The sequence below is a fragment of the Neolamprologus multifasciatus genome, chromosome 10, assembly GCF_963576455.1.
Source record: "Neolamprologus multifasciatus chromosome 10, fNeoMul1.2, whole genome shotgun sequence".
NCBI lineage: Eukaryota > Metazoa > Chordata > Actinopteri > Cichliformes > Cichlidae > Neolamprologus > Neolamprologus multifasciatus.
This window is the reverse complement of record NC_140448.1, coordinates 30,056,848-30,071,342: the sequence shown is the minus strand read 5'-3', so window position 1 is coordinate 30,071,342 and position 14,495 is coordinate 30,056,848. Positions and strand designations below refer to the sequence as shown.

Here is a 14,495-nt window from a genome sequence, read left to right as displayed (position 1 = left end):
ACAACATGTAAACCTGCAATTTGAACACAAAAAGCTTGAAGAAAGCACATTTATTTGAATCTCATCTCAGTAATATGCCATAGCGTACAGTATATTGCTCCATATTACTCCAAAACCATAAATTTACATGCCCACAATCTTCTTGGCAGACAGAAGCTTTTGTGTTGGATAGATAACAAAAGGGAAAGCAGGCTTATAACACTGACACTTACAATCATCATGTTTGTATACCTCACTAATGAGTTTTATTCTGTGCACTGCTTTTTTATTTCATTGATTGAAACATTGATGAAACAATGGTTTTCTACATGGTACCTACAGGCTTTGGGGATGGACAGTAAGGACAAAGCAGGCATGGAGTAAATTATAAGCTGTGGCAGGACAGGAGGTTCAAACTTTTTTGATCGTCAACATTTGAGCTTGTACATTTTTGTACAAGAGGTAACCAATCAATATAAAGTTGGTTCAAAGGGAGTTTCAAGTTAAATGATAAACTGTACAGTATAAGAAAAATTAGGTTTATTTTGAATTTGTGAACAAAGCTGCTTAAAAAGAGACCAAAAATATAGAGCAGGAAATGAAAATAATCCGTCCCTTTAAAGATTAATTATTCAATTTCTCCTAAACAAACTGCAACTCTGAATCTCAACTCAGCATCGCTTAAACATTTAGACGATTTCTTAAAGGTTTATTTAAAATGCTCTTACAGAATGCAAGGGCATTAATGTAAAATATTCATTGGTCTTTTTTTTAAACGCTCCACGATTTTTCTATCAAATCTAGTAAAAGTGGTGCAGTCGTAAAAGAAATGTTGGCTCAAAGTCTTATAGAAATCTGAGGCTGTCTATAGAGAAAAACAGACGTTTGATAGAACGAGTGCTGACATGCGATGGTGCAAAATTTAAAATTGATATTGGCTGTGAATCTAGAAGGATGTGGGTTTAAAACAAAGGGAAAGAAAACTCCAAATATCATCCTTCAGTTGGCCACAGAGCGACAGAACTGTAGGCTTATCACATTCAGTCTGCCCCTGATTTAAGGACAAGTTGCCAAAAACTAAAATTATTGTGCGTTTTGACGATTTTAACAAACACACTTAGAGTCCAGCTGCTCCAGGACCAGCAATGATTTGCTTTGCAGTAAGAGCGAAGCCTCATGTCTACATCTTACCATTTATTTTGTTAAGATGTTCTTTTGGAAACAAGTGGTTCAGTGGTTGGTATCCTGTATGAGATGCCTGAACTAAGTGAATGAATAACACCCAAGAAAAGGTAGTGTATGTTGTGCAATGAAAGTAAAAATTGTTCTGTGTTCATTATAAATCCACACTGTTCTTCTTCTTCTGTACGCCAATGACTTCATATAACATACAGTCCAAATAAACCAGCAATGCGCAGAAAAGTAACACTGTTTGACAAGAAAACATTTTCTCAAAGTAGATTTTGTCTTGAGCTGAAAAACCAGACAACTTAAACATTTTAAAGATATGTCAGTTCTCTGCTGAGACTCTGAGCCCCAGCTTAGTGGCTGTAGTGGAGGGCAGAGGTCAGAGGTCAGGTTAGCGGGTCACTGCTGCGTAAGCTGAACTCTCCTCTCGATGTGAGATATCTCCAGTATCGGCGTAAGGAGCTGGAAGGCATCCTGGATGTAAGATGCACTGTTGGATGCCTGTGTGGGATTAAAAAAAACAAAAAACACGTTAGTATGAAATATCAGTCTCCAAATGTCCACACTAATGTCTGTTCATCTATATGGGGTGCGATCATAAAGTTTTAAAACTCAAACTTCTACAAGCAGAGATCCTGATGAAGCAGGATGAAGTGGTGTGGAGGAACTAGCCAACCAATTTTAAATCTTTTGCTTTTTATACGCAGAACTTGGTCACACTTTGTATAAAACACCATAAAATCAAGTCTCAGCACAGTTTTCTCTGACTGTTAGAACGTAGCTTTCGTGTTGAATAGCTGTCAATCTTCTCCTGACATCTTTTTTTTTTTTTTAAACATTTATTTATTGGTTTTAACCGGTTTTACATGGTGCACCGTGAGCAAAAAAATAATAAAAATAAAATAAAATAAATAAATAAAAAATAATAAAGTAAAAATAAAATAAAATAAAATAAATAAATAAATAAATAAATAAATAATAAAGTAAAAATAAAATAAAATAAATAAATAAATAAAAAATAATAAAGTAAAAATAAAATAAAATAAATAAATAAAAACAAACCCACAACATCAACAGAAACAACATAATAATAGAAACAAAAACAAAGCAAACCATAACAAAAGGGAAGGACAGATATACAAATCAAGTTAGAGTTTCAGGCTGTTAAGTCCACAGGTTGCAGTTCTCCAGAAAGTTGTAGAATTTTGACCATATAGCCCAAAACTTGTCCAGTTTATATCTTAATGTATAAGTTATTTTCTCCATAGATAGTATAGATGTCAGTCCATTAAGCCATTGAGATAGTCCACATATTTTTTGATTTTTCCAACACATAGCAATACAGCGCTTGGCTTCCAAAAGTCCAATCGTTAACAGAGCTCTATTGTTTGCAGCAGGTACAAAATTATTCGGGTATATATTTAAAAGACATCTCCTGACATCTAGTCATGTTTCAGTCATGAGCTGAAATAACTTTTCTTTGACAAAAGTCTTAATTTACTCTAATATCATTGTAGCACAGTCCTTGTCAAGACAACCAAAAGTTAAAGTGCTCTGAGCAGCAGATAAATAAATTGTTTTGTTTATTTTAGCTTGTAAATATTTTTGATATACTTTTCTTACAATTAAGTAACAACGACAGTCAGATAACTGATTCTGTTCTTCTGCTGAAGCAATGAGCTGATACGACTTCTTCGTTTTAAATTACAGCAAATGATTATATTGAGGTTTCTCCATAACCTTACTGGCTGGAAAAATCAGACATCTAAAGTAAGTCATCAGGAATTTTACAGACAACACAACTAAGGAAATACAGACTAAATGGAGAAGGTTCGACAATTGACCCCTGTGGGACACCAAATCAAATTTAAAAGGAAAGACGAGAACGCTTCTTGTTTTACACGAACGGACCTTTAACTGACATAAAGTAGACGGTGCCAGAACCCCTGGGGTGTTGTATGTATTTGAAAAACAAAAACATCTTGGACAATTCATTAATGAACATATGTTGGCTGCAGTGATATGACACAAACCTCTAAAAATACTCCTGTTATCAGGGGGTTGAGGACTTCTCCCTTCTCGTTTGACTGTAAAACAGCAAATAATTAAATTAAAATGATCTCTCTGTGGAACAAAGAATTAGTGGTTTGGAAAAGAAAACACTGCAAAGAGAAGCATAAATTAGGGTTTGACATAAAAACAGAAAAATGTGGATTTAACAAAATGATAAAACTTGTGGCTAATGCAGATCTCCTTCTAAAATGATATTTATAATAGAATAACTGTGAGACATCAGCTGAACTGCTTACTATGATTCCTTATCAACAGTGTGATAATATGAAGAAATAATAAACACGTGGAGGTCAGATTAACAATAAATGACATCAGTGGAAAATAAAACATCTGTTACTGTTAAATCTAAGTGTGGTGGGGCAAATGCTTTACAAGCATCAGGTATCAGTGACGCACTGACGTTAAACAGATGGTAGGATCTTGAAACTTACCCCTGCTGCTGTCAGGCAGGAAGTAAACTTCTTGGACAGCAGTGAGATTTCTTTACACAGGACAACAGTTAACCTGAGAACAGACAGCATGACAAAGGTATACATTTAATTAAAGTGCACAGAAAAAGGGAAATATCCCCACCCCTGAGTCCCGCGCTCATGCTGTCTTACTGTGACAGGACGCTGGCCTCTGCACTGCCATTGGAGAAAAGGATCATCTCAGCCAGTTTGTGGAAAAGCTCGATGGATCTGGCCGTCAGCTCGGCCAGACTCCTGATAGCTGCAGCATGAACCTCCTGACAAGATTCAACACACACGATTGCTACTTGGTCAAATCCTGCAGTCAAGTATTTCCCTCAAACGTCCAATACTTGCAATGTCGGACACTGAAATAAATATATGTTGATGATGTCAGTAAGACATACCTCCACACTGTGCTTCTTCACATCCTCCTCTTTTACATCTGTTTCCACATGCTGTTTGGTCAGCTCATTAATCAGGCTGGAGGAGCTCTTACAGGCCTGTTGGATGTTAGCAATCATACTTTAACAGGAAATTGGCGAGTTGAGAATTAGCAGTTACTGTAAATCAGAAAGTGCCCAGTCTAATAGATTTAAAAGCTATGAGTGTATCTGACATATTTCTGTTACTTTTCCCATCAAATTAACGACAAGAGAGACAAGTTAAGATCCTTGTAACATTTCGAATAATGAGTCAGAAACTGGCAGGAAGATGATTCAGTGAATTGTTTGAGCTGTACCTTGCTGAGTTTGTCTGCAGTCGCAGAAACACTGAGGCCCTCCATGGCCTCCTTTAACTCCCTCTCAAACTCTGATCCGTCTTCATCTGCAATTAGAAATGCACCATTTACTTCAGGTTCTTCTTGCAGCTGTGAAACTTTTATAGCCGATTTAAAAGACGTTACCTTTACTCTCATCAACTTCCTCATCATCGAACTCCACCAGGGAGAAGCAGCTTTTGATTTGGTCGAGCTCATCTCTGAGCTCAACCAGCTCGTCTCCTGATAGAGTCAAGAGCACTGACTTCACCTACAGCACACGCAAGAGAAAATACACACAATGACGCCTTTATTAGATTCCCCTGAAACGTAAAGCGTAGAAACAGTGTCTTTGTATGTTTTTAGCTACAGCAGAAGTGATATTTTGGCAGACTTTCATTGTACCTTTGACTCACTCTCTCGAGACAGAATCTCCAGAGCTTCAAGGTGTGACAGACCCTGAAATTCATCAAACAGCATCCCGTAGTGAGCGACCACCTTCTTGTCTGAATTTGCCGAGTCTTTGTCTGCTGACTGCAGCTCCTCTCGCTCCTTCGCCTCCCTCAGCACCTGAGAAACAAAGAGTGACGGAGTTGAGAGAGTGTGACACATGAAAGGGACACGGCTCCAGAAATCTATGTCAGCCACTAAGCTTTAAAGTCTTCATATATATATGTTCCCTCTTGTCCATTAAGTTTAAGTGAGATTTTAGGATTTTAGCTTGTTTTTGTATTTACTACCAACCTGAGAGAGAGTGGCGTTCCGTCTCATCAGTCCTTTGGTCTTTTTAAAGCCAGGATCACCTTCTGCTATCACGTCCATCGTCTTCTTCCCAATGAACTCAAGAGCATCTAGACCTCCTGTTATCACGGTCTTACCCTGTGAGGAAGCCCAGTTTAAACTTTTCTTTAAAAGTGAGAACAGTCGCACCAACACACAGGTGCTCTCTGGTTTTAAGCATCAGCTTACCGTGCTCTGGACGACGCTACTGAGAGACGACAACATTCCCATCGCACTTCCCACTGCTGACGATTCATCTACTGCTTTGTCAGGCTCCGTGCTGGTGCCATCTACAGGAGAAGAAACTAACGACATAAAAATCCATGTCCAAGGATTGCACGAGAGGAAAAAAAAGATAATTAAAATGGGTCAATTAATTTCATTTTTATTTGGACAAATCTTTCCTTCACAAAGCTATGGGACTTGAAGGAACTCGGTAGCCTAAAGATGTTTAAATCAAAATGAAAGTAAAACGCTATTAACCCTTTAAAACCGATCGGAGCGGGCACGCTCTGTTTTGCGCAACTATTTTTAAATCCCGGTAGCTCTGCAACCACATGAGCTAGCGCAATAATTTTTTTTGCATATGAAACCGGAGGAGTTGTACTTACATCTTCTGCCATCAGCTTGCCCTCGGTCACAGTTTCCTTCCACATATAGCTTTGCAAAAACTGCATAAAAAGCACTTGCAGCAACAAAAACATAATATTCCAGAAACACGCTTTGCCGATCCGATCAGCTGTTTGTAACACTTCCTATATTAGAATAGACGTCAGCGCGAACTATCGCAGGTCCACCATGACCTGCCCGAAACCAGAAGTGACGTCATTTCCGCGGAAATGTAGTTTTTTACCATCAGGGCCTCATGAGCCTATACTGTTGTTTTTAAAAGTTATGTTTGACTTTATGACTTTCTGTGTGGTTTCTGGGATGCTTAGGACTCATATTGCACTGCTGGAAATAGTTTATTTTGATGCATATGCTGCTTTTTTGCAAATTTGCACAATAATATTTATTTTCGTTTTTCCTGCAGTATATAAAAATTGGTGTATTTCAAAACTAAAACTATGAAGACACTCAAAATAAATTTCCTGTGGTGGGAAACTATTTTGTGCAACTTTTTTGTATTTACAGTTTTGAGGGATAAGCCTCTTAAATTTCTCTAACTAGAAATATATGTTAAAAAAAACAAAAATGATTTTCAATTTTTTTATAGTTTATTGCACTTTTTTGCAATTTATGTAATTTCTATGCACTTAATGCAGACATATTATTAAAATTTGGGCTATAACAGTTGTATTGATGTATAGCAACTTGAAATGCTCCCAGAAATGGCTCCACAGCATGTAAAAATATAATATAAGCTCTGGCGGACTTGGTTCTATGGTTCTTAAAGGGTTAATTTGCTGCTGTAACATCAGAAACGGAGTACTAAAGCAAATATATCCACTTAACACTCTACAGGATCAACAATTTTCTGCCACACTCTGCCAGCTCTCGTCTTATCTGAAGTACCGGTGTTGCATTTTGCTTTAATATTAATTTTGAATTCTTGGCAGATCTCCATCAGCCAGTCCTCTCTGACTGAAGTGATCAACATCTGATTGGTTCATTAGCAGCAGATGAAAAGTCAAATCAAATGTGCCCATTAAAGTGTTTTGATACATCTTGATCATCTTGACTGGAGAGCCTGGCTTTATTGATCCTCCAGGTTCTAACAAACATTTTTCATATTCACAATAATGTGGCCTTACCCTTCTGTTTCTCTTCTTCCTCCACCTGAGCTGACAGTTCGGTTGGACTGGGGATTCCCAGTGATGTCTCAGCCTTCTCGATCACCTGAGTGATACCTTGGCCTAAACAGACAGAAGACATCAGTACATATAGCAGAGAAGCTTTAACAGTAACAGACTGAAAAAGGCCAAAGCAAGACTACGTTTAAACAACAAATGACTTGGTGTTGTACTATTTTTCAGAGGAGCCAACTGTGTACTTGTAAAGACCGAGTGATGTGTTGGATACTCACCCACAGTGGTCACAGTAGCTGTTGCTGTGGATAAGATGGATTTGCCCCAGCTGCCCCAGTAACCCCAGCCACCCTGAGACACGGTCGACTGATTGGATGTCTGAGAATGAGGACAGAAGGAGAAAGAAGAAAAGACACAAAACAGACGTTGTGAATGAGTAAAACAGAAAGATGACTTCAACAAGTGCCTTTTAGTGGTTTCACAGAAAAATCCACTGACACATTAAAGATGATGACAAACACAGCTTGTTTAAAACTCACATTTCACACAAGAATAACTATCCAACACATCAGACCATTTAGTCTAAGCCCATTAGGTGGTTAAATGATCCAATAGATAATTTGATGACATTGCACATCAGCAGGGTCATTACGAATCTCATGTGAAAGTGTTATTGCACCCACGCTCATCAGGTATCACACTTCCCTGTGAGATAGCTTTACAATGTCAACGACCAAACACACAAGCTTTTTTTGAAGATGTTTATGTGACATGATATATTCTGGGAGGCAGAAAGATACTTTTATTCAAGTGGGAAATTTCAGTGTGTTTATGTTTTTTTTAAGTGCACTTTAATGAGTAAGGTGAGATTACTTTTTTTGATGTTTGCACAAAATCTTAACACAAATATCAGGCTATTGACATGCAGGATGAAAAAGAAGTCATGATGGAAATTATGGCTTCAGCTCTTCTCTTTTTGCAATCATCTTTAGTTCTTCGAGTATGAGCAGTACTACCTTTGCTGGCTGCTCATCCTCTTTTGGAGTCTCCTGAACTTTGGCCGCAGGTTGGGTTTCTGGCCTCCTCCTGGCTTTTCTCGTCGGAGCTACATCAGTGGAGATGTCAGGTGTGGATGGAGAGGAGCTGTCAGGGGTTCGAGCGGGAGAGACATTCTGCTTTTCCGGCGCTGCCTCTGCACCCTCGGCTGCTGCACAAGAAGCTTCACTGTCTGACATGTTATCAAATGTCTCAGTGCATACCTGGAAAGAAAGAGGAGGAAAAAAAGGCACTGCATAAACACTGGCAATAAACAAAATGATATGCTTGTTGCTTTGGATAGTAGCGGAAATGTCAGGTACTGGTTTGTAGTTAACTCTCTTGTGCACTTCTCACCTCATCACATGTCAGTCAACTTTTCAACTGAGTCAGTCAACTTCACTTGTCAGTTTAATTTTTTTGTTTAATTATTATTATTATTTGTAGTAGTAGTAGTATTCAGTTTCAATCATGAGTAAATTCAGTTCACCTCCCAGAGGACTCCGAGTTCCTTTTTTTCCCACACTAACTTAAGCACATTAAAAAAGTACTGAAAATTTTACCTTCATATTATGAATATTTTCAAATTAAAACTCCCTTGATGTACATGGGCTGGGATTTCAATTTGTGTTACTTTTTCAGAATTTTTAAACCTTCATAACTTTATAAGTACATTTATAACTTTATACGTTTTTACAGTTAAAAAGAAAAAAAACAAAAAACCCAACGACACTTAAACTCGGATAAGATCTGCAATCGAAACATTTCAACAAAATCACAGCTTCAAAATCAATATTTTATCAAAATGTACGTACAAAAGAAATGAAAAAAGAAAAGAAAGGTAGAAAAAAAGAGACCTTTTATATGAAATTAACTGTTTTAAGCAACCATTTATCCCACATAGTGATACAACCCTGATAATTTCACCCAAAAGGCAGTTCTACCAACTTTTACCCAAATGATAAGATAATGAGAAAACATTTCAAACGTCCAGGATGCCAATAACATTTCAATTCCTCTATGTCACGAAAACGAAATATTAGGGGGGGAAATGACTCATTCTAATGTCAGGGAGATAATCACTAATTTCCAAAAGACTTACTCTTAAAACAGTGACTCCAGTAAATCAAACTTGTGAGGGAATCTCTGCGTCTTTTCATAAAAACAGAAATATTTTGACCAGGGCATCAGAAGAGGAAGAAACACTACATACTGCTCTGTTCATAAGCTGTTCTACTCCTAAAAACGAGGTGCACTAAATGTTTCTTTAGCTTGGTCCTTAACCAAGGCTTTAACCAAGTTTAAAGAGATGTATTTTCTTATGGGTTTGAAGCAGAAGCCAAGCGTTAAATCGTGGAGCAAAGCCGATGCCAGAAGCATGACTGTCAGGACAAATCTAATTATTCTTACAATATGAGATTATTGCATTAATCCAACTTTGCATTGCTTTTAGCTATCCATGGGAGCTGGAGGTAGTGATGCTAAATCATATATAAGTACATAGAAAGTCTAAGTGGCAAAGAAAACAATCATCACACAGATGAAAAAGTAGGAGTTTGTACAAATATAAAGATAATCCATAAAAATGTGTATGTCACGTTTTCTTGTAGTCCGTGGTAATATTTTAGCGCTGGGATATCAATACGTACTGGATGTTTACTGGATTTACTGTTAAGTTCTCCCTTTCAAAACGCTTGCTAACAGTTTAGGAGAACATCTAGTTCGTGTCTTGCAAGTATCGTTTACACGAGCGTCAGCTGTTTTTTTTAGCATCGACTGCTGGTTCAACTATAATAAACTAATAATTTAATGAGAAAAAACAAGCTAACTTAAGTTCCTTGCTATTAACTCACCTTTTCTCCTGCTCAGCTGTCAAAGTCGTAATGTTAGCAGGTGACGTTAGCTCAATCAGCTAATAGTTCTAGTAGTTTCCGCTTCCAAATTAAAAATAAGAACCGCCTTTTATTGTTTCGGTTTGCACTTTAGTATCTACACCTTTAGCAACTTCTAGTTTTCTAACAAACACTTTAATGGCTCAGGTTTTCGTGCTGTGTTTTTTTCCACCAGGATTAGCCACGTCATATTTTGTTTTCAAAGTCTAGCTGTTAGCCACAATGAAAAACACGAATTCCTGTTATTCTCTTCAAAATAAAAGTATGTGGCACATTGATGCTCACAAATTGACTGTAATGTCAAACGTATTAATCTTTATAGAAGAGAAAAAACAAATGTGCTCAAAGTTTAATTTACAAAAAGTACAAACTCGAACCGAAAAGTTAGCTTAGTAGTTTAGGGTTCAGTTTTTGCAATATTATTTTGAAATGAATCAGTCCCATTAGGGGGGTCTGTCGTCCTGGATTAAAAAAAGAAAACAAGACTTCCGGAAACGTCAAAATAAAATGCGCTTAGTTAATGTATTGCTACTTTAATAATAATAATAATAATAATAATAATAATAATAATAATAATAATAATAATGTTTAATTATGACAACAATATACAAATACAAATGACTATTATATCCCTTGTTATTACTTATTGAAAAAAATAGAGAATCACGATTAAACATAAAAACTGCTAATGAATCATTGAATAAATAACATAACGTTCAGTACATAAACTGTTTGACTTAGATTATTTCTTATAAATCGTGTAAAAATGTAAAATAAATAAATAGGCGACAGTGACGTGAAGTCACCTACCTGCATCGAAGAGTTAAATGGTAAATGGCCTGCATTTGTATAGCGCTTTTCTAGTCCTTAAGGACCCCAAAGCGCTTTACACTACATTCAGTCATTCAACCATTCACACACACATTCACACACTGGCGATGGCAGCTACATTGTAGCCACAGCTGCCCTGGGGCGCACTGACAGAGGCGAGTTGACAGAAAACCACGCCCATTCACTCATACCTGTACTAGGAAGTGAATGGATCGGATGGATTGTGCTTCCTTGGCTGGCACACTTCAAGGTAAATTACTAAAATAATTGTAAAACTTCACACTGCAGGCTCCAGCGCATCAAATCCGACTTTTTTGACCCTATGCGACCCATATCCCATCGTGGTATGACAGTGTGAACAGCACAAATCCGATATTTTCACATCCGACCTGGGTCACTGATGGTGGATTTGGCTGCCTTGGTTTCTGTGGGCAACAGTTGGTTATTTGAATGGTTTGGTTGAATGGCTTCGAAAACCATTATCGTGCCTGGGACGCTAGTGCGGTAACAAGAACCAGTTTGTTATTTAATCAAGCTGTGTCTGACCTATGTTATATTTCTGTTTAAAACTCATTGTATTATATCACCACAGTACCTTTTACTGATACTTTCAGTCTGTAAACGAATTAAGGAATTGCCCACTTTTCTGATAATTTATTCTGAATTGTTAGTTTTGCGCACTCATTAAGCATCACTGTAAATGTGCCTCACGCCTGTCCCCTTCGCCTTAATGTAATAACCGAGATTTCTTTTCAGTACACTTACACAGGGTTTAGAAAAGACAGATAAAAAAATGAGCTAAAAGTGACGTCAGAGCAAAAATAATAATGTTGATGATTTTGTAATTTAAATGTTGGGACATGGAGAAAAATAAGATCAAGAATTCAACAAAGTCCTCTGAAAAAAAAAAAGATTAAAAAACAAACAAACAAGCAAAAAAAAAAAACCTCACTGGAAGAAGAGCTTAAACACAACATTTAAACTCAAACGATTTCCTTTTATTTTAAAATTGTCCTGTAAAGTTTTTATGTCCTGATGATTACTGCATAAAATACTAATATACTAAACATTCAAATTTATGAAATGCAGATGTACATATTATAAAGACACTAAAGAGCTAAGGGCCTGTTGTCATATGACGCTACATCAGAATTGACCGTTGACTTTTCCTGTTTTGCAGGTTTGTCTCGTCCCAGTGTGAGCTGAACCTGTTGCTCTTTTCAACATGTTTTTGCCTCATAACCCTCACCTCTCTCACTGGCTCGCCATATTCTTACTGCTCAATTGCTGGAAAGCAGGTGGAGCTCACAATGGGTCAGAGGTGGTGACCTCAATGCAGTGGGCTAGCATCCCACCCATCGTGGTGAAGGAGGGGTCGACCGTGCTGATTACGTGTAACGTGACCGGGACCCATGATAACATCAGCTGGTACAACTCTAAAGGACCCCTGCAGGGTGACGGCGCAGGTAGGACGAGGAAATGAAGCAGCGAGATTTTGATCAGCTTCGAGTTCTTTTCGTCCTGCATGGCTTTTTTATCTGAAAGCAATCAAATGAACTGAAAAACATACTTTCAGAGTTGGTGCTCGTGCTGATATTTCAGTGGCATTTAATTCTGAAAGTGAAAAAAAGGTTTTATGTAAAGTAAAACTTTAATAAAGACACATAAGCACTGCCTTTCAACCAGCATATCAATCACTTAGTCAATCATTGTTACTGTTTTTACCATAAATAATACTTTAGTCACAAACAGTATGTTGAAAAAGGAATTATGCTTCATTTCGTATATAACATTTTGTGTGTTCAGACACTGAAAACTACGGAAGAGGATTAGGGCCACTGGAAAAAAAATCTGAGATTAAAGTCAGAATTCTGACTTTTTCATCCATCCATCCATCTTCATCCGCTTTATCCGAGGCCGGGTCGTGGGGGCAGCAGCCTAAGCAAAGAGGCCCAGACCTCCCTCTCCCCAGCCACCTCCTCCAGCTTATCCGGGGGAACACCAAGGCGTTCCCAGGCCAGCCGAGAGATATAATCTCTCCAGCGTGTCCTGGGTCTGCCCCGGGGCCTCCTCCCGGTGGGACATGCCCGGAACACCTCACCCAGGAGGCGCCCAGGAGGCATCCTTGTCAGATGCCCGAACCACCTCAGCTGGCTCCTTTCGATGTGGAGCAGCAGCGGCTCTACTCTGAGCCCCTCCCGGATGGCCGAACTTCTCACCCTATCTCTAAGGGAGAGGCCAGCCACCCTTCGGAGGAAGCTCATTTCTGCCGCTTGTATCCGCGATCTCGTCCTTTCGGTCACTACCCACAGCTCGTGACCATAGGTGAGGGTAGGGACGTAGATCGACCGGTAAATTGAGAGCTTCGCTTTTACACTCAGCTCCCTCTTCACCACGACGGACCGGTGCAGCGTCCGCGTTACTGCAGCCGCAGCCCCAATCCGTCTGTCGATCTCCGGCTCCCTTCTCCCATCACTCGCGAACAAGACCCCGAGATACTTGAACTCCTCCACTTGGGGCAGGAGCTCATCCTCGACCCGGAGTGGCCACTCCACCCTTTTCCGGCTGAGAACCATGGCCTCAGATTTGGAGGTGCTTATCCTCATTCCCTCTGCTTCACACTCGGCTTCAAACCGCTCCAGTGCGAGCTGGAGGCCTTCACCCGATGAAGCCAACAGAACCACATCATCCGCAAAAAGCAGAGATGAGATTCTGAGGCCACCAAAGTGAAAGCCCTCCGCCACTTGGCTGCGCCTAGAAATCCTGTCCATAAAAATTATGAACAGAACCGGTGACAAAGGGCAGCCCTGGCGGAGCCCATCACCCACCGGGAACGAGTCCGACTTATTGACTTTTTTCTCAGAATTCTGAAAAAAAAAAAAATTTTGATGAAAAAGTCAGAATTCTGACTTTTTTTCTCAGAATTCAGGAAAAGAAGAAAAAAAAGGACATGCCCACTTTTTCTTTTTCCAGTGGCCCTAATCCTCTTCCGTAGAAAGCCCCCAGCTGGCCCACACCATGTGACACACTGTATCATTATGTATCTAACACAAACTGCAGAAGCAGTGTGTGATGAATTAAGTACATCTCATGATTCAGTAGTTTGCTGAACCACCTTTAACAGAAATAAATTGAAGGTCCGTTCATAGCAGTTCAGTCCGGTTGAGGTCCGGACTTTGGCTGGGCCGGTGCAACTTGTGGATTTGCTGCTGTGCTTAGTATCATTGTCCTATTGCATGAGCCGGTTTTGGCCTAGTTTTAGCTGTCAAACAGATGGCCTTTAGCAAACAGTTAGTGTGAGGCGTTTAACAAAAATCAAATACAGCTTATCACCACAAACATGATGCTGGGTATTATTGCCAAACACCTCCACGTTGGCCTCGTCTGTCTAAAGGACATTGTTCCCGAAGTCCTTGAGTCTGTTCAGATGTAACTTTGCAAACCTAACTCGTGCTGCCATTTTAATAATTGGACTTCCATGAATTTTAACTAAAGAAATCCAGAAATTGTCATTCTGGTTGACTTGCTGAACTATTTGTCAGCAAGTGACAGAGATGTGTACTGATTAGAGTTTGGAGAAAAGGAATGACTGCCTTCTATTTCTTGTCTTTGACAAATTGCCTTAGGTAATGCTGCTGATTAAGGAGATGAAGGAGATTTGAACGTTTTAATGAGAAACTTTGTGGTAAAAGTAAAAATGTGTTGTGCGTTATTGCCGCAGGTGGAAGGTGGCAGATTCAAGAGGAAGGCATCCTGAACA

General features: G+C 39.0%; 2 protein-coding genes across 3 annotated transcripts in view; one reads left to right on the top strand and one right to left on the bottom strand.

Moving 5' to 3' along the window:
* Positions 1–35: 35 nt before the first annotated feature.
* Positions 36–10,135, bottom strand: fam114a2 (family with sequence similarity 114 member A2). Of its 2 annotated transcripts, none has more exons than XM_085174800.1 (14): positions 9,866–10,135; positions 7,994–8,236; positions 7,256–7,355; positions 6,984–7,085; positions 5,419–5,534; positions 5,194–5,328; positions 4,855–5,019; positions 4,597–4,720; positions 4,432–4,517; positions 4,097–4,192; positions 3,843–3,967; positions 3,672–3,744; positions 3,201–3,254; positions 36–1,668 (listed from the first exon to the last, which is right to left on the bottom strand). In XM_085174800.1, exons 2-14 carry the CDS (start codon positions 8,210–8,212, stop codon positions 1,567–1,569), a joined length of 1,497 nt encoding a protein of 498 aa, XP_085030926.1. In that variant the 5' UTR covers positions 8,213–8,236; positions 9,866–10,135; the 3' UTR covers positions 36–1,566. The 2 variants fall into 2 exon arrangements, with proteins under 2 accessions (XP_085030926.1, XP_085030927.1); XM_085174801.1 differs by having other exon boundaries at positions 5,419–5,519.
* A 760-nt stretch (positions 10,136–10,895) lies between these two features.
* LOC146510478 (microfibrillar-associated protein 3-like) overlaps positions 10,896–14,495 on the top strand; it is a 5,132-nt gene continuing 1,532 nt past the window's right edge. The window contains exons 1-3 of the mRNA XM_085173825.1: positions 10,896–10,985; positions 11,916–12,201; positions 14,457–14,495. The exon at positions 14,457–14,495 is cut by the window's right edge and continues 1,532 nt beyond it. Of these exons, the coding sequence (XP_085029951.1) occupies positions 11,961–12,201; positions 14,457–14,495 (280 nt within the window). The 5' untranslated portion in view covers positions 10,896–10,985; positions 11,916–11,960. The remainder of the gene's footprint in view (positions 10,986–11,915; positions 12,202–14,456) is intronic.